The sequence below is a fragment of the Cervus elaphus genome, chromosome 15, assembly GCF_910594005.1.
Source record: "Cervus elaphus chromosome 15, mCerEla1.1, whole genome shotgun sequence".
In the NCBI taxonomy this organism is placed as follows: domain Eukaryota; kingdom Metazoa; phylum Chordata; class Mammalia; order Artiodactyla; family Cervidae; genus Cervus; species Cervus elaphus.
In genome coordinates this window covers 50,640,474-50,667,430 of record NC_057829.1, presented here as the reverse complement: position 1 = coordinate 50,667,430, position 26,957 = coordinate 50,640,474, and the positions used below count along the sequence as shown (strand labels likewise).

The 26,957-nt window shown below is 35.8% G+C and overlaps 1 protein-coding gene across 6 annotated transcripts in view; it reads left to right on the top strand.

Moving 5' to 3' along the window:
• Positions 1 to 26,957, top strand: part of PRKG1 (protein kinase cGMP-dependent 1) — a 1,340,863-nt gene that overhangs the window by 1,207,385 nt on the left and 106,521 nt on the right. For all 6 annotated transcript variants that reach the window (XM_043924973.1, XM_043924972.1, XM_043924975.1 and 3 more), the window contains one exon: positions 5,086 to 5,160. In XM_043924973.1, coding sequence (XP_043780908.1) covers positions 5,086 to 5,160 — 75 coding nt within the window. The remainder of the gene's footprint in view (positions 1 to 5,085; positions 5,161 to 26,957) is intronic.

The following is a 26,957-nucleotide window of genomic DNA, read 5'->3' as shown; positions in this document are numbered from 1 at the left end:
TTACCGTGATATTGAATGGTTTGCCTTGGAAATGCACAGAGATCATTCTGTCATTTTTGAAATTATATCCAAGTACTGCATTTTGGACTCTCTTGTTGACTATGATGGCTACTCCATTTCTTCTAAGGGATTCCTGCCCACAGTAGTGGATATAATGGTCATCTGAATTAAATTCACCCATTCTAGTCCATCTTAGTTTGCTGATTCCTAGAATGTCAACATTCACTCTTGCCATCTCCTGTTTGACCACTTCCAATTTGCCTCGAATCATGGACCTGATATTCCAGGTTCCTATGCAATACTGCTCTTTACAGCATTGGACCTTGCTTCTATCACCAGTCACATCCACAACTGGGTGTTGTTTTTGCTTTGGCTCCATCTGTTCATTCTTTCTGGATTTATTTCTCCATTGATCTCCAGTAGCATATTTGGCACCTACCAACTGGGGAGTTCATCTTTCAGTGCCCTGTCTTTCTGCCTTTTCATATTGTTCATGGGGTTTTCAAGGCAAGAATACTGAAGTGGTTTGCCATTCCCTTCTCCAGTGGACCACGTTTTGTCAGAACTCTCCACCATGACCTGTCCATCTTGGGTGGCCCTACATGGCATGGTTCATAGTTTCATTGAGTTTAGACAAGGTTGTGATTCAGGTGATCAGATTGGTTAGTTTTCTGTGATTGTGGTTTTCAGTCTGTCTGCCCTCTGATGGAGAAGGATAAGAGGCTTATGGAAGCTTCCTGATGAGAGACACTGACTGAGGGGGAAACTGGGTCTTGTTCTGATGGGCGGGACCATGCTCAGTAAATCTTTAATCCAATTTTCTATTGATGGGTGGAGCTATGTTCCCTCCCTGCTATTTACCTGGGGCGAAACTACACTGGAAGTAATCAAGATAATGGGATCAAAAGATCCCATGCATGTACTGCTACACTCACTGCCACCAACCCTGCATCAGGTCACCACCCACCCATGCCTCTGCTGAAGACTCCTGGACACTCCTGGGCAAGTCTGGGTCAATCTCTAGTGGGGTCATTGCTCCGGGAACTGACTGTGGACCATATCATGGACTCCTTATTCCCAGATTCAGACTTAAATTGAATAAAGTAGGGAAAACCAATAGACCATTCAAGTATGACCTAAATCAAATCCCTTATGATTATACAGTGCAAGTGAGAAATAGATTCAAGGGATTAGATCTGATAGACAGAATGCCTGATGAACTATGGACGGAGGTTCATGACATTGTACAGGAGATAGGAATCAAGACCATCCCTGAGAAGAAGAAATGCAAAAAACCAAAGTGGACAGTCTGAGGAGGCCTTAAAGAAAGCTGTGAAAAGAAGAGAAGTGAAAGCAAAGGAGAAAAAGAAAGATTTATCCATTTGAATGCAGAGTTCCAAAGAATAACAAGGAGAGATAAGAAATCCTTGCTCAGTGATCAGTGCAAAGAAATAGAGGAAAACAATAGAATGGGAAAGATTAGAGATCTCTTCAAGAAAATCAGAGATACCAAGGGAATATTTCATGCAAAGATGGGCACAATAAAGGACAGATATGGTATGGACCTAACAGAAGCAGGAGATATTAAGAAGTGGCAAGAATACACAGAAGAACTGTATAAAAAAGATCTTCATGACCCAGATAATCATAATGGTGTGATCACTCACCTAGAGCCAGACATCCTGGAATGTGAAGTCAAGTGGGCCTTAGAAAGCATCACAATGAACAAAGCTAGTGGAGGTGATGGAATTCCAGTTGAGCTATTTCAAATCCTGAAAGATGATGCTGTGAAAGTGCTGCACTCAATATGCCAGCAAATTTGGAAAACTCAGCAGCGGCCACAGGACTGGAAAAGGTCAATTTTCACTCCAATCCCTAAGAAAGGCAATGCCAAACAATGCTCAACATACCACACAATTGCATGCATCTCACACGCTTGTAAAGTAATGCTCAAAATTCTCCAAGCCAGGCTTGGAGAACAGTATGTGAACCATGAACTTCCAGATGTTCAAGCTGGTTTTAGAAAAGGCAGAGGGACCAGAGATCAAATTGCCAACATCTGTTTGATTATTGAGAAAGCAAGAAAGTTCCAGAAAAACATCTACTTCTGCTTTATTGACTATACCAAAGGCTTTGACTGTGTGGATCACAAAAATATTGTGGAAAATTCTGAAAGAGATGGGAATACCAGACCGCCTGACCTGCCTCCTGAGAAACCTGTATGCAGGTCAGGAAGCAACAGTTAGAACTGGACATTGAACAACAGACTGGTTCCAAATTGGGAAAGGAATACATCAAGAGTGTATATTGTCACTGTGCTTATTTAACTCATATGCGGAATACATCATGAGAAACGCTGGGCTGGAGGAAGCACAAGCTGGAATCAAGATGGCTGGGAGGAATATCAATAACCTCAGATATGCAGAAGACACCACCCTTATGGCAGAAAATGAAGAAGAACTAAAGAGTCTCTTGATGAAAGTGAAAGAGGAGAGTGAAAAATTTGGCTTAAAACTTAACATTATGAAAACTAAGATCATGGCATCTGGTACCATCACTTCATGGCAAATAGGGAAACAATGGGAACAGTGACAGACTTTATTTTGGGGGGCTCTAAAATCACTGCAGATGATGATTGCAGCCATGAAATTAAAAGACACTTGCTCCTTGGAAGAAAAGTTATGCCCGACTTAGCATAGTAAAAAGCTGTCATTACTTTGCCAACAAAGTTCCATCTAGTCAAAGCTATGACTTTTCTAATAGTCATGTATGGACGTGAGAGTTGGATGTAAAGAAATCTGAGACTGAGGAATTGATGCTTTTGAAACTGTCGTGTTGGAGACGCCTCTTGAGAGTCTCTTGGACAGCAAGGAGATCCAACCAGTCCAACCTAAAGGAAATCAGTCCTGAATATTCATTGAAAGGGCTGATGCTGAATTGAAACTTCAATACTTGCCACCTGTTGCACAGAACTGACTCATTGGAAAAGACCCTGATGCTGGGAAAGACTGATGGTGGTAGGAAAAGAGGACAACAGAGGATGAGATGGTTGGGTGGCATCATCAACTTGATGGACATGAGTTTGAATAAACTCTGGGAGTTGATGATGGACAGGGAGGCCTGGTGTTCTATAGTCAATGGGGTTGCAAAGAGCCTGAGAGGACTGAGGGACTGAACTGAACTGAAGGAGGAAGTCAGGAATTTTTTAGCTATTTGAATTTTCAAATTGCTATGCATTTTAAATGTTTAAGAAAAGAATGTGTTAATAGATCCAGTATTTTTGAAAAGCTAAGTTTTAGTAGTTCTTGCTCTTTATTTTTACCACTTAATTCTTTTTTCCTCTGTTGGTGCCTTTTCACAGTGTTTAGATTTGGTTGTATTTAAAATATTTAAGTATTATAAAGGAAAGGATTGGGTATCAGAGAAAATGGATTATAATTCTAAATTTCTAAAAAAAAAATTCTAAATTTCTCTCATTTTGGATAAATAACTTAACCTCTCTGTGTTTAAATTTCACATTATTTGTGAAAACAGGAAATCAACCAGATGTTATCATTTTTTTCATAATAAAAGATATGTATTTACTTTACAATGTAAGCCCCTATCACTTTAAGGAGTTTCTCAAAGAAGGATTTCTCTAATAATAACTAAAATATTCAATAAGAAAATGGGCAGTTTTATCACATAAAGAACGCTGGCCAAAATCATATTTGAGCTATTCTCAACCATGGAGATTACATTTATCATTTATTTTATCATTAATTATATTTTTGAAACTTTTATATGTACTATTGCCTATTGCGTGTTCATTCACATTCATTCATTTGACCCTCATTAATAAATTCATTTTACCTTTTCATACTGTTCATGGGGTTCTCAAAGCAAGAATACTGAAGTGGTTTGCCATTCCCTTGCTTTTGAACTGTGGTGTTGGAGAAGACTCTTGAGAGTCCCTTGGACTGCAAGGAGATCCAACCAGTCCATCCTAAAGGAGATCAGGCCTGGGTGTTCATTGGAAGAACTGATGTTGAAGCTAAAACTCCAGTACTTTGGCCACCTGATACGAAGAGCTGACTCACTGAAAAAGAGCCTGATGCTGGGAAAGATTGAGGGCAGGAGGAAAGGGGATGACAGGGGAGGGGATGAGATGGTTGGATGGCATCACTGACTCAATGGACATGAGTCTGGGTAAACTCTGGGAGTTGGTGATGGACAGGGAGGCCTGGCATGCTGCAGTCCATGGTCTCGCAAAGAGTTGGACACGACTGAGCAACTGAACTGAACTGAATGTGCTCCTTATAGAAAACTTGATACTCTATAGAATACAATTCTTGATTCTTTGACTTTTTGTCTAGTCATTGTCTTTTGGTTCCTTTTTGTATTAAAAATACTTAGTATAGAGACTTCCCTGGTGGACTAGTGGGTAAGACTTCACCTTTCTATGCAGGATCCCTGGTGGGGGAGCTAAGACCCACATGCCTTGCAGCCAAAAAACCGAAAGATAAAATAGAAGCAGTATTGTAAGAAATTCAACGAAGACTCTAAAAATGGTCCACATCAAAGGAAAAAAAAAAGAAAGAAAAGACATACTTGGTGTATGTAGCCCAGCATTCTAGTTACCCAGTTCCACAGATGAGATCATTACCCAAGGGCCTGATGTAATAGCTACTCCTTTCCCCTTCCAGTCAGCCCCCAAGCATAGTGTCAAATTTCTCTTTATAGGTTATTTTTTTAAGTGTATGTAAAAATGACAAAGCAACATTTAAATTTAAATTAGCAAACATCCTACATGTTTCATGCATGTTTTGTTTTATAATACTCACTACAAGCAAAGCCATTTGCATATATTAACATTATAGAGGTTTAAAATTAAAATGTAGAATCTCACAACACTTTAAAAGACGTTTCCTGCTCTCAGTTTATATCATTATCTGATATGTTTCTTAATAATGTGCTCATATTAAATGTTTGAATTCAGTTTTATTTAGATCTTTCAGATTATTTCAGTGTATCATTGACTATGCTGTCATTGTTACCACTTTGCTGAGGATTTATCCTAATCACTGCTTTTTTCCTCTCCGACAGCTCTTTCAAACATTTGATTGGAGGATTAGATGATGTTTCTAATAAAGCATATGAAGATGCAGAAGCTAAAGCAAAGTAAGTGAAAATCTGATGGGCCCTAATTTTGATGTTTAAAACATGATTTTGAATAGACGTAAGGTCAAATATTGGACTCAAAGCTCAACACTCTGTTAGAAAGAAAGTAACTAATTATGAGTGAAAATAAGCAAGATGCTCAAGATAATTACTACATAGTATGCTTACTTAGTATGTCTCCCCTTAAATACGAAACCTTAATTTGGTGAGGAAGATCACCTGGACAAGGGAAAATGATTAGTTTAAAATCCAGTATAAACAATTGAATATAAATGCATTCTTTCTTTCACTGAAAACACTTTCTGAATGAATTGCGGTTGAGTTCACCAGTTTGTGAAATTGTATGAAAAATAATAAGGCTGGAAATATTTCCTCATGTGAGTACACTGTTGCTTTACACTGAACTTTGTCAGTAAAAACTAATCAGTTGATCTAAGAAAGAAGTGGAAAATTTTGTTAGAGCCAAACTTGACTTATAACCTGGAAGAACATCTCAGAAAGCTCTGAGAACTGTTCCTGCCCACCAGAAATCAAAGTACCCTAAATGTAAGTTAGTTTTTTTTTTGACAGAGGGCTGTACATCAAATGACATTTTTGACATAATCCAGATGTAAGTGTCATATGACCCCTTAAAAATTCAAGTAGGAAAGTTATCTTTAAGGAGTTGTTTTACTGTTGCCAGGAGAATGTTGCTCTTTCTGGTTGAGCAGGTATTTCTGCCAGTGGGGTAGGTTTGATCAATACATGATACAAATACACAAGACACATTCGGGGAGAGAGGAGGCCAAAGGGCAGAGAAAACTTTTTGTTTGAATTTTTCTTGTCTTGCGATAAAATATGAATTTTATTTCACAACTTGTGTTGCTAAATTATGATTTATTTGAGATAGTATATAAAGTTATGAGATAGTACATATGCCATTGTATTTTTATATAACAGAGTACATTTTTATCTACTAGAATAATTTGCTTTAAAACAAAGCTTTACTTTTTTTTTTTAAACAAAAATGTGAAGTAATTTGAGATTAACTATTTTCTGCAAAAATTTTAGGTTACTTTTTAAAAAAGTATAATCTATATAATCCTGTTCTTTCTCCCAAGAAGGTAACCTGGGTAAAAACAATTTTGTATTTGATATCATATAGGATACAGGAAGGTTTGAATCAACTCATATCAGTGACTAGATGGTGCAGGAGAAGAATCTGATTGGTTGGTCTTGTAGTAACCTAAAAAGGATAAAACAATTTCTTTTGCCTTGAGAATCTATGAAGATTAAAAATTTGGACTAGAACTAAATAAATGATTATTGTAATTCATTTTGACAGATAAAATTCTATTATTTTCAAAGCTATATACATATATTCACATTTTCTTCTCTATATAATTTTTGTTTCCTCTGCTCTTTGGAGGGACATAGATTTGCGTCCTGTAGTCACATACCATCAGTGCCCCTGCTAAGATTTCCTGAGGAAACTACACTAAGCCAGTGTTAACACCAAACAAGCTCCACATAGTCATCAGTATTTCCTATACTGTGACTGATTGGTATGAATTTTCTGGTTTTCTACTTTAGGTTAAAATACATATGAATGCTAAACTTAGACTTTAGTTTCTCGTATTTGCATTAATCATCCTGAGATGGCAGAGGAGAGTCATTTAATGTGCCTTATCGGTTTTAAAACTATAAAACTTTGTTATTATTAGACTTTATTCCTAAAGGAACATTTTCTTGCTATATGAATGCTCATATTTATAATTTATGTCAGCAAAGTTTTTCTTGAGTTTATATCTTTAAATAAGGTTACTATGGATCATTTTATATATATTTATATTTGTGTATATATACTCACACACTTCATTTTATATACATGTTATGTGTACAATTAGTGGTAGTATTTAAAGTTTATCTAAAATAATACTTGAGCAACTATCTAAATAATTATAGAGTTACTGGAAAATGTTGAAGGTCTTTTTAACTGAAATATGTCTTTGATCTACTTCTGTTTCTCTGTTACATTTTAGACAGATTTTTTAATGAATGTTTTTCCTATTTATTTTACCCAAAGTCAAGGTCAGTCACTGGCTTAAAACTGATCAGTGGTGGGAAAGCAATTATGAATTAGTTATATCCTTCTCAGTGTACTGCTGGCCTTACAAAGGTTAGATTGTGTATATGTCTCATTAATTCTGGGCATTTACGGGTTCACCTGCACATGCTTTAACTAAAGGTAGGCAGGAAAGCAAATCTATTGAGATTCAGGTTCAGACAATTAGAAGACAGGTGTAGCAACAGGTCTTCCCACTGGAAGAGAATCCATCAATACAAAAAACATGACTCTGAATGAGGACTAGAAGCCTCAGGTTCTGCTCCTGGCTCTGTTATTGCCAACCAAGTAATTCTGGTCCTGTCTTAACATCTGTCTCTCAGTCTCATTATATTACCTATATAATGTTATTTAGTGATTTAATTAATGGCAATATGTAAAAATACTTGGTAAATTATAAAGGGCTATACAAGTAGATGGTATTATTTATAGAAGCAATCACTGGAAATTTACCCTAATGTATTTGCTAGATGGTTTGATTTTCAGACAGTTTATTGCAGATCTATTATATAGAACAAATTATATCTGAGACAGTACTCTTTAGTCTTATGTCGGCAAACTTGTCTCAATTTAGTAGCATGTTGTAAAATTAAACCTAGCCTGGAAAATATCTGTAAGTATCATTTTAATAAAATAGAAACATTTAGTTAAAAGAAAGTTCAATTATTATTAAAGAACCAAAAAGGGCAATAAAATGATGACCTACATTTAAATGCTGTTCTTTGAAGTATAAATTTAATGGATTATAAATCAATCATTATATTTGCATATAAGTCAACTAGGATAAATTAGTTTGAATTTTTCTTTTCAAATAATACTAAATCCAAATGAAAGCATAACCCACATACCTTAACATTGATTATTATTTAGAAAAATGGAATAGCTTGATGAAAGTCTAAGACCATTGATCTAAATTCTAGACAGATAAATAATGTTCATTTTATTCTTCGAAATAACTATAATTACTGGAGGAGGTGTTGTAATGCTTTTTACACTGTTAGCATTTTATAGCTTTCTAATAAATAATCAACATCTGAAGATTTCTGAAGTCAAAAGCATCTTTTTAATTAGGTGTACTATCGCTCACAGTAGGAAAACTGTTAAATTATTCCCCAGGGAGAATTTTTTTAGTTGAACTAACATGTTTAAACATCTCTTTGTGATGGCACTGTTTTCTCTTCCTATTGGATTTGCTTCCCTTCAGTGCATTATGCCTTCGCTTTGTATTTAAGGAACTTATGAGGTTTGCCAGCACTGCAGGGGATATGAACAGGCTCTAATTGATCTAAATTCCCTGGGTAGTTTTGTTAATGCCTCTAGGTTTCTATATAGATCACAAATTCTGTACCATTTAAAACTGAGGTGACGATTTGGCTGCCCAGTGTAAGCTTTAATTCTTTCAAGGTCCTCTTGACTGTGCAAAATCCACTAAAGATAAGATTAGTATTTTATAAAACCCAACTAAAATGATCATGTTATTTATTCATGTGAAATTATTATTGGCATTGTCTCATTGACTAGGCCTATTTGGGTAAAAAGAAAAAAGGTAAGACTGATGGTAAAGATGGATTCAGTTGAGACATTTAGAAACTCAGTTGTAGAAACTTAGCTGTTAGCACAGTCCGGATTCAGTGGCAGAAAGCAGACCATATCTTTCAGAGAAACCATACCAAGTGTTCAGTTTGGATGGCTGGTCCAGAAAGTTTGACTTGAAAGAAGTATCCCAGGGAAATGTTTCTCAAAGCTCTTCTCCAAAATAAATAAATAAAACTATTCTACTGCAGAATATGTGCCTTGTCTCATGAGATATATTTCCTAGAAAGAAAATTATCCATGACAGAAGCTTTACCTTTATGGCATGTTTAAGCTTATCTTAATTGCTGTTAATTATCCACTAAGAGCTTCTCCTTTTTAAAATATGAAGTTATAATCACAAAGACATTAGATGAGACAACCTCAGATTGAAGGTAAAGCTCATTAAACCTTATTTAGAGCAGAAAGTAGCATGTATGATGAAAGGTATTTTCATTAGAGGAAAGGAATTTTCATTACACTATTTTCCTTAGAGACTATGTTTTTATTCATTTAATAAACATTTAGAAATATGCTTATGATGATTGTACTTTACAGTGTGCATACCAAATAGAAAACATATTTTCTAAAAGTAAGGATCTGGCACTGTAGTGGGGAGACTGATGTGTAATTCAATAATTATTTTCAATATTTACTTCTACGTTATGATACTTTTTGTGATAAAGCCCTGTTTGTGTAGAGAGACTGATCTCCATATTCATACCCTTTCTTATGAAAAAATAACCATGCAGAAATTCAAACAGAAAAAAAGCAGATATTCTATTTCATTCTAAGTATTTCTGATATATGAATATAGACTACTTCTTAAATGAAATATTTTCAAGTTAGACTATCATTTCTTATTGTTGTATTTGTACTCAGTAGTTATAGGCAAAATATCTCTTTTTCTGAAGGAAATGCCTATATATATTAAGCAATTAAGTTGAAATATATGTAATTGTAATAATCATAAGAATTTTTGGTGTAAAAACTGCTCTTCAATGAGGGATTTATGTATACCACAGCTATATTCCCTGATTAGGGTTATACAGAGCAGAAAAACAAAATAGCAAATTAAAGTCAGTGTTTTATTTATAATGATATCTGTTTTTAATTAAAGTATTTTATATTTTCACTCTAAAAGAAATAGCATAGTGATATAGATTAAAAAGTAAAAATCATATTCTAAACAAATCAAGTACAACTTCTATTAACTATCTTTGAGTTTAACATTATACTTATGGTCATTTACAACTTTATCTTCTGCTTTTTCAATTTAACACCTCTATTATAAGCATTTATAATATGATTATATATAGTTCTTAAACATAATTTTTGTGGTGACCTGATAGCACAGTGAATGGATCCTAGTATTATAGACTGATTCAATTTGTACCCTTGTTAATTCAATTTATTGTGCTTTGGAAAATACGATCCCAATCACTGCTTTAAAAAAAAAAGAAAAAAAGGCACCAAATAACAAAAAATACTCTCAAACTGGTCCCATCTAGCCATACATTCCAAATTATTATATGTCATGACACTCATAGAAAATGAGTATAGCATCTTATGCCAGTTGACTCACCAGCTCTAGCTCTATCCTGATGCTCTGAAGGGATTCATATCCAAGCCCTTCAGTTGAGAAACTCTGATAGTTATGTGAGTATAGATTCATGAGTGCATTTATTTATGATCACAGTTGATGACTATTGGTATTGTTTTTCATATGGAGGAACTTTTTCTTATGGAGGAACTGTTTCTTATGACAAAATCTCTATAAATCTTTGACTGTGGTTATGTTTATTAATCTGCATTGCTTGCTAGATAGGTATGTAGGTAAGCAGATGTTGTTCAGTAGCTAAGTCATGTCCAACTCTTTGTGACTCCATGGACTGTAGCATGCCAGGCTTCCCTGTCCTTCACTATCTCCCAGGAGTTTGCTCAAACTCATGTTGGTGATGCTATCTAACCATCTCATCCTCTGCCACCACCTTCTCCTTTTGCCTTCAGTCTTTCCCAACATCAGGATCTTTTCCAATGAGTTGATAGATGGGTAGATATATAGATAGGTTGATTGATTTAAAAACATTCTATAATTATCTAGCAGGCCATTATGTAACAGCGTTATTTGTGTTCATTCCATTTGTCATATGCATTCACTTTTTTAACAAATATTTCCTATGTGCCTACAAAAGGTTACACATAAAGCAATGAATAACATAGCCATGCTCCTTGCCATCATGGTACCTATGGTCCAGTGGAGGAGAGAGAGACACATTAATTATTCTGGGAAAATTTCTCTGAGAAAGTGACGTTTTAACTAAATTTGAGCTGGATTTTGAAGAATTAGCTGGTACTGGCTAGGAAAGAATTAGCTGGCTTTAGTTGGGCAAGGAAGTGTAGATAGTATTCTAGACAGACAAACAGCATGTACAAAGTCCCCAAGTTAGGAGACGACATTACATATTCAAGGAACTAAACCAATATGTCTGGGACTTAGAATATGCAAGCTGAAGATGGGATTTAAGGATTTAAAGAAAGCACTTCAGGCTTGTAGGTTAGCAAATGTGATGAGCTGGTTTATAATTATGCACTCTGGCCTTATAATTACACACTCTTTCCTCTGGTTGGAGGAGTGAAAATGTGAAAGCAAGAATAGTCAGAATATTTTCCAGATAAAAGCTGAAGGCAGATAGGATAGAATAACAGCAGTGTGAATAGAGAAAAGCATTTGAGAGCTAGTTAGGTGGCAAAGCCAATAATTTTTCTTAAGGAAATAGATATTGGTGATGAAGGGCACAAAGGCCGAGGATGATGCAAGAGTGTTCAGTCTGGGAATCAGAGGGAGGCAATGGCATCCACTAAGATAAAGAATGGTGGCCACATTTGGAGAGTGGGATCGTCATAACTTCATTTTTACTCAGGTTACATATGAGGTGATTTTGAGACATGGTTAGGCAGGCTTGGAGCTCAGAGAAGAGGTTGGTATTCATTTGAAAATAATGAGAATTTAGATGGTAGAGATGTGGATGAAAGAGTATGGCACTGAGGATTGATTCTTGAGGAACTTTAGCAGTTAAAAATCAGAAAAAGAGGAAAGATTTCACACACACACACACACACACACACACACACACATTGTGTAATCCATGTCCAAAGACTAGTTTGAAAGGAGAGAGGTAGAAGGAAAACCAATTGGCATCACAGAAGGCAGAGATGGAGAGGGTTTCAAGAATGGAGGAGTAGAAAATGATACAGTTGTTGTTTAAGTTCTAGTGTGTTAATTAACAAATAACTATTGAATTTATCAAACCACTAATTCATTTTCTTCTTGGGATGGATTGGTAGGGATCAAGTCCCCTAAATGGACTGAAAATGAATCTGATTTGAAGAAGTAAGAATCAATAAGCTTATATAGAATTATAAAGAATTTCAAGTAAAATAGGTAACGATGTGTAGTGATTATTATGGATCATCAGTGTTGAGAGAAAGAAAGAGAAGTAAAGCATGTTAAATCCAGCAAAGGAGGAGAGAGTATTAGACTGAGGGAGGGACTTCCCTGGGGGTCCACTGGTTACGACTCAGGGCTCTCAATGCAGGGGGCCTGGATTCCATCCCTGATCAGCGAACTGAGATCCATCATGCCACCTGGCATTTAAAAAAAAAAAAAAAGACAGGGAGTTCAATACTAGGCGAGAGGGTCTCAGGTCCTCTTAAGTTTCCTAGATAGAAGTAGAACTTCGAAAGAAAAGTCAGACTATCACCCTGGGTAAGGTTTGTACTACTTTGGGAAGTGATTTTTTTTTTAATTTTAGAAATTAATTTTATTGGAGTATAGCTGATTTATAATGTTGTGTTAGGTTTCTGCCGTACAGTAAAGTGAATCAGTTATATATACACCCACTCTTTTATAGATTGTTTTCCCATATAGGTCATTACAGATTATTGATGAGCATTCTCTGGGCTGTACAGTAAGTTCTTATTCATTATCTTTTTTATATATACTAATGTGTATATGCCAATCCCAATCTCCCAGTTTATCCCCCCTATTTCCCTCTTGGTAACTGTAAGTTTGTCTTCTGCACCTGTGACTCTATTTCTTTTTTGTAAATAGGTTCATTTGTTCCGTTTTTTTTAAAGAGTCCACATATAAGCAATATCATATGATATATCTTTGTCTGACTTACTTCATCAGTGTGGCGATCTCTCAGTCCATCCATGTTGCTGCAAATGGCATTATTTCATTCTTTTTATGATTGAGTAATAGTCCATTGTACATATGTACCACATCCTCTTTATCCATCCTTCCAGGACCTGAAAGCAACCTAAATGTCCACTGAAGTGGACACATTTAGTTTTTCACTTTTCCATCTCACCTTATGTAGTATTTCTTTAGTTTTAAATATCGTCCTCACTCTAAAGAAATATAAAAATTAAAGATTCTCCTAAGAAGAATTAAACATTTTTCCTAACACCCTAGCATAAATTTGCACCTAAGTCCCTTCTCCTCCAGAGTTAACATGAACATAGAGAGGAAAGAGAGGCACCATGTACCTCAATGCAAAATGTTCAGTTATTCTCTACCTTGTCCAAAAAAAGGGACTGTCGTCATAGATGCACGTAATACAAAAAGAAAAGTTAATAGTAAACAAGAGAGACGAAACTGTGGTAGAGAGCCATAAATAGGGCTAGTCTACAAAGCAGGACCTGTATCATCATCTCCCAGAAAAAGAGTGATGCACAAAACAGCAGATGTACCAAGGTTGACTGACTTATTACTGTTGAACCAACAAAGTACCACAGTCGCTTTCCCTGACTCAATAACTGTAGAGAATATTGTCAACATATGGGCCACTCTCTTGGCCCTTTTGATGTAGTCCACATAAACATTTTATTCCCATTTCTATAATTAGTCCTCACTGATTTAAAGCTCCACTGTATTGACAGGGAACATTTTAGTCTGATATTTTCAGGATTACGTTTGGTGCCGAGCCTTGTTGTTTGACACAACGTGATGACAGTAAACGATGTTCTCGTGTTACATTTCATTAGCAGAGACAACCCTTTAGTTGCTCACTCTGCTTGTCAAGGGGAGGTTGCTCGGAGCTCTTTGGCTCACAGAGGGAACTGCCGTTGTTGCTCAGACCTTTGAAAATTCACTCATCAAATGCATCTCAAAACACACAAGGCTATGCAAATCAGAACAGAGGTCTGGATTGTTCAGTAACATCTTCCCCAATGCCCCAGAGTCGTCTAGCATCTAACAAACATTAGATTTTAAATGCACAATCAAATGCACATGGGGTTGCTCTTTTGAACGCTCTGACTACTTTGAAATTTTGAACCTTCTTATTAGTGTTTTTCTGTCAAGCATTTCAGAGTAAAGATCTTAGTATTCTCACAATCTTATCAACAATTTATTTCAACCAACTTGGTCTTTATCTAAGCAATTCTCAGGGAAATGAGCCTGGAAACTTGTTTTTCCCCCTATGGAAAGAATTCAAGTGAGTAATATCCTGTTCCAAACAGGGAACTATATGCCAATTAAATGGAAAGAACACTAAGAATGGCATTATGAAATAGCCCTCAAACCAGAATTAGAATTTGCTGACCACTTCTCAGATTGAATAAGTTAGAAGACAATCCCATTCTCTGGGCAATAAAAATTGTTTTCCATTTTATGGCAGGACAAAGTATAGGAGGTTTGAAAAATTTGCAGCAGTTGGCCCTGAACTAATCAGTGGACTTTCAGTTGCACAAGGGCTGTTTACTTTTCAAAGGCTAGTACATGTAATCTGCTTGGAAAGAAGTATAAATGAGTTTCTAAGGCCACCAGTGCTAGCAGATTAAGACTTTAGTGTGACTTGTGACTACAGACAGCATCAAAGTAAGATTTTTCAAGTGCAGTATGACTGATTAAAAAAAAAAAAGTTATTTTCAGGATAAAACTACTTGGCCTTGGGTAGAAGTATTTTTATTTCCCTTTCAACTCTCAAAGTTCATTTGCTAATTTCTTCTCCATTTCGCTTATCTTTAAGATTCCTAGGTCGCCAGGCTTTATGAAGGTGGATCTCAGTCTGTCCTTGTATGCAATCTTTTCTAACTGACAGCAGAGACCTAAAGATAATTGAAAATCTAGTGCTGCTGACTTGCTTGGTGGATGCAGACAAGCATTTGATTATTGACTATGTTTTCTTCTTCTGAAAAGGAAAGCTGATTCCTTTCCGCTGTTGTCATAGTACATAACAACAACTGGAAATTACTTTCTAAACATCAAGAGCTCTTTAAATTCTAAGGATATTTTGGTCCCATATGGCAATTAGATCAGCCTTTCCAGAGCCCCAAACTTCAAGGGAAAAGAGAGCATCCCAGTGCTCCTGTCTTTTTGTTATACTTTGTTACTTTATAGAGTCTGTTGTGATGTATACCTTTAAAAAGCAAAAAGAACAATGTCTATCAATAGTATTAGTAATAGATCCCTTTGCATTCTTAGTAGTTTCCAATGAAAAATAATAATATGTGACCAGAATATATTTTATTCTTCAGTGAGGGGGGTTCCTCTCCATGGAGTCAAGATAGTGTATGTGCTTTGCTTAGTTGCTCAGTTGTGTCTGACTTTGTGACCCCATTGGCTGTAGCCCTCAAGGCTCCTCTGTCCATGAGGAGTCTCCAGGCAAGAACACTGGAGTGGGTTGCCATGCCCTCCTCCAGGGAATCTTCCCAACCCAGGGATCGAACCAGGATCTCCCATATTCTAGGCAGATTCTTCATTGTCTGAGCTGGGGAAGCCCAAGATGGCATATAGCATAATTCTATAGCATAATTAATAATCCTTCTTTATATTCAATATTGGACCATAGTAGAAGGGGAAAACCTTTGAACCTAGTAAGAGCAAGCCTGAGGCTCAGTGGTGACCTCTGGCAAGGTCATGCTCACATAGCAAGAGGAATATTTCCTTGGAGTTGGGAGACCTGGGCCTTAGTTACAGCAATGATACCAACTTCTCCATGTGACATTGGTCTAGAACCTAACTAGAACCTCTGGACCTGTTTTCTAGTCTGTAAAAATGATCATTTTGAAATCCTTTCTATTTCAAACGCTTAGAAAGTTAACAGTCATTCTTTTAGAAATGTAATTCCCTTTTAAATAAACAATATTTTTACCTTTGGGATTTTCTAAATTGATAATACAGACATCTTTGTGACTGTCAATAGAAAAACAGATTCTTAGGGATCCTAGAATACTTTGTGGATTTATATTTTAAAAGAAGTCACTAAGTCACTTATATTTCCTTCCTCTTAGAATCTGAAAGTATTGTTAGTGCTTAATTTACTCAAAATATTTTAAAAATCGTACAGTTTTGCTTGAATTATGTTTTGATAACTCATAGTAGTTCAGTAAATTAGCTTTTAGAAACAGAGCATTTTCCATTTTCATCATTATACATACAATTTTCTCTTGCCAATGTGACATTTAGATATGATAATAAGCCAGTCTATCTTTCAATAAAATGCCATTAGAAAATTATAGAGTGCCTCTGAAACTGGAAATGTTATACTAACATTTCCCCCCATGAATCCTTTTAGAAAGAAAGGATTTTTAAATAATGAATTAAAATGGCAGCATAACTCATTTTGATACAATGAACATAATACACCATGTTAGTTTACATCTTTAAATTGTTATTTGAGAAAGATGAGATATCATAAAAGTGAAGCATGGCTGTTGCTCACAGACATCTGTGTATATCACACCAGTTTCCTCCAATGCATAAATTGCAAACACTAGTCAACTTTATCAACTGTATTAATTACTTCAGGAAGCCAGCCTATTACTCTGATACTCAGAAACTGTTCAAACATTTTAGGCAACCTAGGTAAGTCACTGGTTGAGCATATTGAAAAGAAATCACTCTGATAGTCTTACAACGTAGATAAAGCAGCTTCCTAAAATGATTAATTTTAAAGTCACTTTCTGTTTAAGGACTTGGAAAGTATGATTCATTGGGAAATTCCCCATCAGTTTTTCTAATTTTTTTTTTTTTTGTTAAAAATGGTCCTGCTTTATTTTCTTAAGCACATGTGTTTATTATGCTAGTAAAATTTGCCTATCAAAATGTCACAATTTAGTTAAACATATATTTTACTGAAAATTATTTTCCTCTCCCAAATCAAGTCTCTTGTTCACTGTGCTGGTAAGCAGGTTATTTTGGACACTCCTCTGGATGGGGCTCCTGGCTTTTACTCTTAAGCCTCTTAACTTTACTATATTACAGGAACAGTTAAATTAATGATAAAGGATATGTTTTAGTGTATCTAACAATTCTTTTCAAATGAGATCCAAAAAGTTGCCTTGAGATTAAAAAAAAAAAGACCATTCATTGAAAGGATGACACCTTTATAACAGACCAAATGACCGATCGTGTTTTTTTGAATGAAGATGTGAACAAGAAGAGCAAGAAGAGTACATAACTTACCCTGAAGGTCTCGTAATCCCATTATTTAGAGGTTCTTATTATGTAGACAGACCTCATTTTGTTGGCAGAACTGATTAAATGATTGGTTCCTGTGATTTAGGCAACCTCAAGTTCCTAATTCCTCTCCAGAGGTTGGGGGTAGAGCTGAAAGTTCTAACACTCTAATCATGCTTTGCCCTTTCTGGTGACCAGCCCCCAAGCTATCTAAGGGCCACCAGTCATCTCATTAGCATGCCAAAGAGGCACTGACCACTCCAGGGATTCCAAGGGTTTTAGGAGCTATGTGCCAGGGACCAGGGACCAAGACCAAATATATATTTCCCATAGATTAAATCATTAGGTGCCAGTATCATACACCCACCACTCAAGTCATGACAATAAAAAATGTTGGTGCATGCCTGCATGCTAAGTCACTTTAGTTGTGTCTGACTCTTTGGGACCCTATGGACCATAGCCTGTCAGGCTTCTCTATCCATGGGATTCTCCAAGCAAGAATAATGGAGTAGATTGCTATTTCGTTTTCGAGGGGATCTTCCCAACCCAGGGATGGAACCCTAGTCTCTTATGTCTCCTGCATTGGCAGCCGGGTTCTTTACCACTAGTGCTTCTTGGTCAATTTTGCCAAATATTTTCCAGGGTAACCAGGGTGTGGAGGGAGAACAGAATCTTCCCTGGTTAAGAACCATTGGTATAAAGAGAAGACAAATAAATTCAAAATTATGGGGGAGAGGGAACACTAAAATTGTATTAGTGTCAGAGTACAGAATTTAATCTGATGTTGAAAATGAGCCTCACTTTCCCATAGTTTCACTTCTAGGAGAAAAGCTTAGGTGCAAAAAAAGTGTCACAGTTGGCATCAGACAAGATTGAATTCCAGAAGCATAGAGTTGGCCAAAATTTACTTAATTCAGTTGCTAGAATACTAATTATAGAAAGTAATTTGTCCATGTTCAATTAAGATTTCCTCATTCCTGAACATACCTCAACATAATAAAAGCTATATATGACAAACCCACAGCAAGCATCACCCTCAATGGTGAAAAATTGAAAGCATTTCCCCTGAAATCAGGAACAAGACAAGGGTGCCCACTCTCACCACTACTATTCAACATAGTGTTGGAAGTTTTGGCCACAGCAATCAGAGCAGAAAAAGAAGTAAAAGGAATCCAGATAGGAAAAGAAGAAGTGAAACTCTCACTGTTTGCTGATTACATGATCCTCTACATAGAAAACCCTAAAGACTCTTCCAGAAAATTACTAGAGCTAATCAATGAATATAGTAAAGTTGCAGGATATAAAATTAACACACAGAAATCCCTTGCATTCCTATATACTAACAATGAAAAAACAGAAAGAGAAATTAAGGAAACAATACCATTCACCATTGCAACAAAAAGAATAAAATACTTAGGAGTATATCTACCTAAAGAAACAAAAGACCTATACATATAAAACTATAAAACACTGATGAAAGAAATCAAAGAGGACACAAACAGATGGAGAAACATACCGTGTTCATGGATTGGAAGAATCAATATTGTCAAATGGCTATTCTACCCAAAGCAATCTATAGATTCAATGCAATCGCTATCAAGCTACCAACGGTATTTTTCACAGAACTAGACCAAAGAATTTCACAATTTGTATGGAAATACAAAAAACCTCGAATAGCCAAAGTAATCTTGAGAAAGAAGAATGGAACTGGAGGAATCAACCTGCCTGACTTCAGACTCTACTACAAAGCCACAGTCATCAAGACAGTATGGTACTGGCACAAAGACAGAAATATAGATCAATGGAACAGAATAGAAAGCCCAGAGATAAATCCACGAACCTATGGACACCTTATCTTTGACAAAGGAGGCAAGGATATACAATGGAAAAAAGACAACCTCTTTAACAAGTGGTGCTGGGAAAACTGGTCAACCACTTGTAAAAGAATGAAACTAGAACACTTTCTAACACCATACACAAAAATAAACTCAAAATGGATTAAAGATCTAAATGTAAGACCAGAAACTATAAAACTCCTAGAGGAGAACATAGGCAAAACACTCTCCGACATAAATCACAGCAAGATCCTCTATGACCCACCTCCCAGAATATTGGAAATAAAAGCAAAACTAAACAAATGGGACCTAATGAAACTTAAAAGCTTTTGCACTACAAAAGAAACTATAAGTAAGGTGAAAAGACAGCCCTCAGATTGGGAGAAAATAATAGCAAATGAAGAAACAGACAAAGGATTAATCTCAAAAATATACAAGCAACTCCTGCAGCTCAATTCCAGAAAAATAAATGACCCAATCGAAAAACGGGCCAAAGACCTAAACAGACATTTCTCCAAAGAAGACATACAGATGGCTAACAAACACATGAAAAGATGCTCAACATCACTCATTATTAGAGAAATGCAAATCAAAACCACAATGAGGTACCATTACACGCCAGTCAGGATGGCTGCTATCCAAAAGTCTACAAGCAATAAATGCTGGAGAGGCTGTGGAGAAAAGGGAACCCTCTTACACTGTTGGTGGGAATGCAAACTAGTACAGCCACTATGGAAAACAGTGTGGAGATTTCTTAAAAAACTGGAAATAGAACTGCCATATGACCCAGCAATCCCACTTCTGGGCATACACACTGAGGAAACCAGATCTGAAAGAGACACGTGCACCCCAATGTTCATCGCAGCACTGTTTATAATAGCCAGGACATGGAAGCAACCTAGATGCCCATCAGCAGATGAATGGATAAGGAAGCTGTGGTACATATACACCATGGAATATTACTCAGCCGTTAAAAAGAATTCATTTGAATCAGTTCCAATGAGATGGATGAAACTGGAGCCCGTTATACAGAGTGAAGTAAGCCAGAAAGATAAAGAACATTACAGCATACTAACACATATATATGGAATTTAGAAAGATGGTAATGATAACCCTATATGCAAAACAGAAAAAGAGACACAGAAATACAGAACAGACTTTTGAACTCTGTGGGAGAAGGTGAGGGTGGGATGTTTCAAAAGAACAGCATGTATACTATCTATGGTGAAACAGATCACCAGCCCAGGTGGGATGCATGAGACAAGTGCTCGGGCCTGGTGCACTGGGAAGACCCAGAGGAATCGGGTGGAGAGGGAGGTGGGAAGGGGGATCGGGATGGGGAATACGTGTAACTCTATGGCTGATTCATATCAATGTATGACAAAACCCACTGAAATGTTGTGAAGTAATTAGCCTCCAACTAATAAAAATTAAAAAAAATTAAAAAAAAAATAAAGAGAGAAAATTAAAAGAAAAAAAAAAGATTTCCTCATTCCTGCTTAATACTCATTTTTTAAAATTATATTTACTCCTTCAAAGAAGCAGACTTTTAAGCATAATGGGACAATCAATTCATTGGGAGAACCTGGCTTACCAGGATGCTAAAACTGTTGTTTTGAGGTGGTAGAGTTCGTAAATTTGCCAAAGCTGGGAAAATACACAGTCTCAGTTAGTTCCACACATTGTTGACTGACATTTCTCACATTAGATGCTAAGTCACTATAATAGTCTCAAATGTAATTACTTTGTGTATATAATACAGTGAATATTCTTTGCATTCATGTAACCTGTCGGGTTGTAATGGTAAAACATGGCATTGTATTAAGACAGAAAACACAAAAACAGATTTTAGTAAAACTAACATTTATAATAGAGGACTGATATTACACTGGTAATAAAAAAGAAGCTTGTATTGTGAAAGTGAATGTACTACAAAAGAGAATAATGTGCTGCAGGCAAAAAAAGAGGTGCTTTTGAGAACTAGAAGTCACAGATTTGACAGTCCCTTCAAATAGCAGTGTTTTCACCTTACAAGTTCTGTCTACATGGTTTCATTAACTTTTAGAAATTAAGGGCACAGCATTCTTAAATTCCACCTTTGTGGTGATCACAAATGATAGATCCTGCCAACACAATGCTATATTGTCATCCTTCTGCCCACTGACATGATTACTTTCCCAAGTGCTTTCAAGAGCCAAACACTGGTCAATTTGACTCTCTGCTGATTAATGAACGAGCCAGAAATAATTAGAGAGACATAGCCATGTCAATCTATAAGGTGTTGGCATCTGTACATCCTCAGATGCAGAAGGCAGACATTTGAAATGCAGAGAATGTTAAAATATCTGTGCAAGAAAAGAAAGTTAGCAAGAACTAGGAAAACACATAGACTCGGATTGTTAAAAAGATCCCAAGGAGAATAATAATTTAAAATAGTTGACTTCTGGACTTATTATAAAAGAATAAACCTTTGTAATATGGTTCCAACTCTGAGTTGCAAACCTCTAGGGATTGTAAACTTCATGTAGTGTATCATGACCAACATTTTTATTATTTCAGGTGTATCACATGCAATAGTATCAATTTGTATTTCCCTGTGTGTGTGTGTGTAAGACATGATATGATGAAAAATGTATTTCTTAATATGACTGTAGTCAAAAAGGTTTGGATTATAATAAATCAATATAAATGCCTCCCTCCCAATTCAGTTGTAGTATTCATTATACTTTCAATTTACTTTTTAAAAGTGTATGTTATTTATTGTGTGCCTTGAACAGTAAGACTTACTTAGTGGCTACAGATCACACCCCCTTGGTCAATTAAGTACCTTAATAATGCATGAAATTGAATTCAAACAGACAAAAGAAAGTGAGAGGGGCAAGGGACACATCTGTCAGTATGCAAAACAATTACAAATGCCTGTATAGTCATTTCCATATCAAAGGAAAGTACATCATTATTGTGAAAACTTAAGTCAACATTTTTTTAAGTTCAAATATGCCAGACATGTACTCAGCAAAGAATACAAGACAGATTATGTTCTCTTCTTGAGAAACTTAAAATCTAATAAATCCAGCCAATTATATTATTGATTGTGGTGTTATTTAATAAGAGGTCAGGAAGTATAGAATGCTATATGAGCTTTTAGAAGGGACATCAATATCAACCTAAGGATTTTAATTATTTTTACTAAATATTTTTCTGTATAAACAATTACAGAAATGTTTTGAGCCAAGGGAGCATTTAACTTATGTAGATTTGTTTGTAAATCTCCATGGGTTCTGTTCTCTATGGTCCTATGTGATATGGTTGCTGACAAAGTTTTGATAAAGTATAACTTAAAACTTCCTTTATCCTTAGCAGTTCTCCCTCTCTCCCCTTGGAGGTATATATTTGTGACTGGGTCAGGGAGGAAGGGGCTGAATAAGATGAAGAATTTTACTCATTCCCTCAAACCCCTCAGGTCCTAGTGGACTGACTTCCATTTGCCAGTTATCAATATTAATTGATCCCAAGCTTTCGCCTGCATTTCAAAAGAATGACCCTGATTAGGTTGTAACATTTGGAGTCTTATGTTTATAGATGAAACAAAAGCAAAAAATAAAGTTATCCTGCCTTTGGGGACTGTTTGCCAGCTTTTTAGAGTCACTTCTTTAATGAGTACACTCATTTATATTCTTAAGCTACCTTCAGATTTTGAAAGCTTTAATAATCTTGTAATCACCACAGATGCTTATAAATGTGAGTTTATCTATGCCTTTGTTAAAGACATAAACAATAGGTGGAGCTAGTGGTAAAGAATCCGCCTGCCAGTACTGGAGATGGAAGAGACAAGGGTTCGATCCCTGGATCAGGAAAATCCCTTGGAGGGGGAAATGGCACCCCACCCCATTATTCTTGCCTGGAAAATTTCATGGGCAGAGGAGTTTGGCAAGCTGCAGTCCATGCAGTTTCAAAAGAGTCAGACATGGCTGAGCACCTCAGCACACACATAGTATAAGCTCTTATTTGTGAAAAATCTTAACAATTAGAAAGTTCAAATAGTTCAAACAAGTATTGTTGTGTGGATACTAATGATAGTGAGGACCAGGAGTATCATACTTTTCTGAACTGTAAGACAAAGCCTTATTTATTTTCAGTACTTCATTCTATTTTTTTAATTAATAATTTTACATATAATTTTTACAAAATAAATACCAATTAACTAAAATTTCCAAGTAATTAAAACAACCCAAATCCCACAGAATCTAGAAATGTAAATATATTCTATTAAATCAGAATATGTATATTTAACTAATTTTTATTGGAGTGTAGTTGATTTATAATGTTGTGTTAGTTTCTGCTGCATGTCAAAATGAATCAGTTGTAATTCAGACTTTTGTAGATTTCTTTCCCATATAGGTCATTATAGAGTTCTAATTAGAATTCCCTATGCTATGCAGCAGGTTCTTATTATCTATTTTATATATAGTAGTGTGTATATCCCAGTCTCCCAATATATCCCTCCTTCTACCTTTGCCCCTTAGTAATTATAAGTTTTTTTCCACATCTGTAAATCTATTTCTGTTTTGTAAATGTATACCCTTTAAGATTCCACATATAAGTGATATCATTTTCCATTCATATGTTGATGGATATTTAGGTTGCATCCATGTCCTAGCTATTATTGTAAGTAGTGCTTCAGTGAACATTGGAGTGCATATATCTTTTCAAATTGTTGTTTTTTTCTGGGCATATGCCCAGGAGTAGGACTGTTGGATCATATGGTTGTTCTACTTTTAGTCTTTTAAGGAACCTCCATGCTGTTCTCCACAGTAGCTGTATCAGTTTACACTCCCACCAGTATAAGTGTAGGAGGGTTCCCTTTTCTCCACACCCTCTCCAGCATTTATTGTTTGTAGATTTTTTGATGATGGACATTCTGACTGGTGTGAGGTGATATCTCATTGTTGTTTTTATTTGCATTTCTCTAATATGATGTTGAGCATCTTTTCATGTGCTTTTGGTATTTGAAACCACTTCATTAATGCTGATGGAGAAGGAAATGGCACCCCACTCCAGTACTCTTGCCTGGAAAATCCCGTGGATGGAGGAGCCTGGTAGGCTACAGTCCATGGGGTCGCGAAGAGTCGGACAAAACTGAGCGACTTCACTTCACTTCATTAATGATGAAATACTCTAATTACATGATTATCCTGTTCTTCTCATACTTTTAATAACTATAACCAGTGATAACGACAATAATGGCTCACATTTTTTGAGCACTTAAGTCCTAGGCTTTACATGAATTCTTATGTAATCCTGACAACAATTCTATGAAGCAAATATTCTTATTTTCCCTGATTTTATAGATAAAGAAACTGAGGCCTAGGAGGATTAATTCGAAAGTCACATAACTTGTAAATGGTTAAACAGGGATTCACACTAGCCACCAGATGTCTGCTGCCAAAACTGATCTGTATACTTTTAGATCCCAACTTTCACATACATATTTTCATAAGATAAATTTTGGGGACTTGTTATTACCCACTTTTTCACTCAGAGAGGGTAGTGCAATGAAATCTTCCCCTTAAAAACATCACCCAGATTCAACAATTATCAATCTTATTCCACCAATTTCATCAAATCCTTGTTTCATTTTTTACTGAAATATTTTAACCAAATCACTAACATTATATCACTCCTTCTAAATACTTAACTTCCATATGTATCTTCTAAAAATAAAGACTTTTACATAACCAAAGTGTCATTACATCTAACAAAAGCAACATCTAGGCATTATTCACTTTTCCTGAATTTTCTCAAAAATCTCTTTTTAATGGTTTGTTTGTCTTGGGATCAAAACAGATCTCATCCATTGAATACTGGTTATGTCTCTTATTGAAGTCCCTTTGATCTAGAAGAGCCTCTTTAATAGCTCCATTAGCTTGTTGAAGAAATGAATCAGTTGTCCTGGTGCAGCTCCCCCATTTCAGGTTTGTCTTATCATTTATAAATGGCATCATCTACCTTGTATCTCTGTATCCTCTGTGTTGTTATGAAGGATCATCAAACCTAAAGGACTGGTTAGATTCATGATCAATATTTTGTGGTAAGAAAACTTCATAGGAGGTTCAGTGTACTGCAATATTGTATTATAACTGAAGGCAAATAGGGCCAACCAGCCATATTTTGACTTTCAGCTACTTGAAATTGACATAGTGGATTTGGAGGTGATAGCTTAATCCTTTCATGGTCATGTTTCCTATCTACTTTTTAAAAAATGGTTTGATACTGATAATAATCACTGTCTGAATCAATTATCTCATTAGGCTTTTTATATGATCATGATCCAATTCATCATTCTTTCAATATCTACTAACTGGAATTCCTCCAAATCCTCTCCATCATCAGTTAAGATTTTGATAGACTGCTTACCCTCATACTGTTCGTTCAAGACCAGCAGGACAAATGCTTTTTATTCTTTCCTGTTAATCACCAATTTCCAGAGTAAGTAAATGGTGCTTTAGTTACCTGTTAGTGAGAAATGAGGTGTTTTTTTTTTTCCCCTATCTTTTTTTGGTATCATTATGAATTTGTAGATTTTTATAAGTTCAGTGCATCAAGGTGATTCCTTGTTTCTTCTTCAACAGTCCATTACTTACAAAGAGCTCCCATGGTTTCTGAATGAGAAGATGTCCCAGATTGTGTACATTTCCTCCTCTGAGCCTGAAATCAACCTTTTCTACAGGAATCATGGTTCCTTTTAGCTAGAAATGGTGATAAGTTAAGTGGCCACTGCTGCTAGGTCTGTTTGTTTCAAGATCTTAGTAGAAAAAGTATGTGAATCATTTTTGTAATAAGCACATTATTTAACTCACAAAATACTCTATATAATCTTCACCATTCCCATCTTATTCTAAGATAGTAGCACATTGTTAGAAACAAAATATATGATTCCTTAAGAATAATATTCACATCAAGATTTTTATCTAAGTTCATAAGTCAAAGGGACTTTTTATTATTTTAGGAGGAAGTCAAAGATGAGAACTTAGCTTGTAATACCAAATAAATTGAAAAAATTTTTTCCAGAGACCAATAAATACCAGAGCCTTCATAGAGTTGGTGGCTTGCCAAGATACTCAATATTTGTATAAAAAGAAAAAAAAATTATATATTTGTTTGGATGTCAAAGTTATTTTGAATTAGAAATTTTCTTATTTTAGGTTTTAAGGAGACCAAGACCACAGAATTGTTTTAGAAAATATAATAAGCCACGGATTTTTTTCTCTCCTTTTTAACTTTTACCCAAACAGCTTCCCTATCAGTTGATTAGGGCAAAAGCTTTACAATATCCATGTCACTTATGTTTCCACTTACTTCAGTCTTTGCCAAGATTTAATTTTGTTGTTATAATGAACTTCAAAGTTTTTTTGTCTTTAGCCTGTAATCCTTTAGTGAGCAGGAAGCACCAACAGTTAAGGGTGATTTCCAGCAATTTCTCTAGGAGAAACAAAATGTGTCCATTTTCTTAGTTATTTGTCCAGTTCTCTATCTTTGATGAGGAAACATTAAGGAAAAATGCCCCGCTTTAGGAAATGCCCCTTATTTCTGTTGTGGGAAAAGCAAAAAGAAGCTGTCTCTATTTTCTCTGTGAAAAGCCACATAGTAAAATCCTAATACTTCACTCACCTGTTTAAACTTCTTTTAATTCCATGACTTTTTATTTTCCGTTCAATTCAGGTCAGTTGTTCAGCCGTGCCCCACTCTTTGTGACCCAATGAACTGCAGCATGCCAGGCCTCTCTGTCCATCACCAACTCACGGAGCTTAAGCAA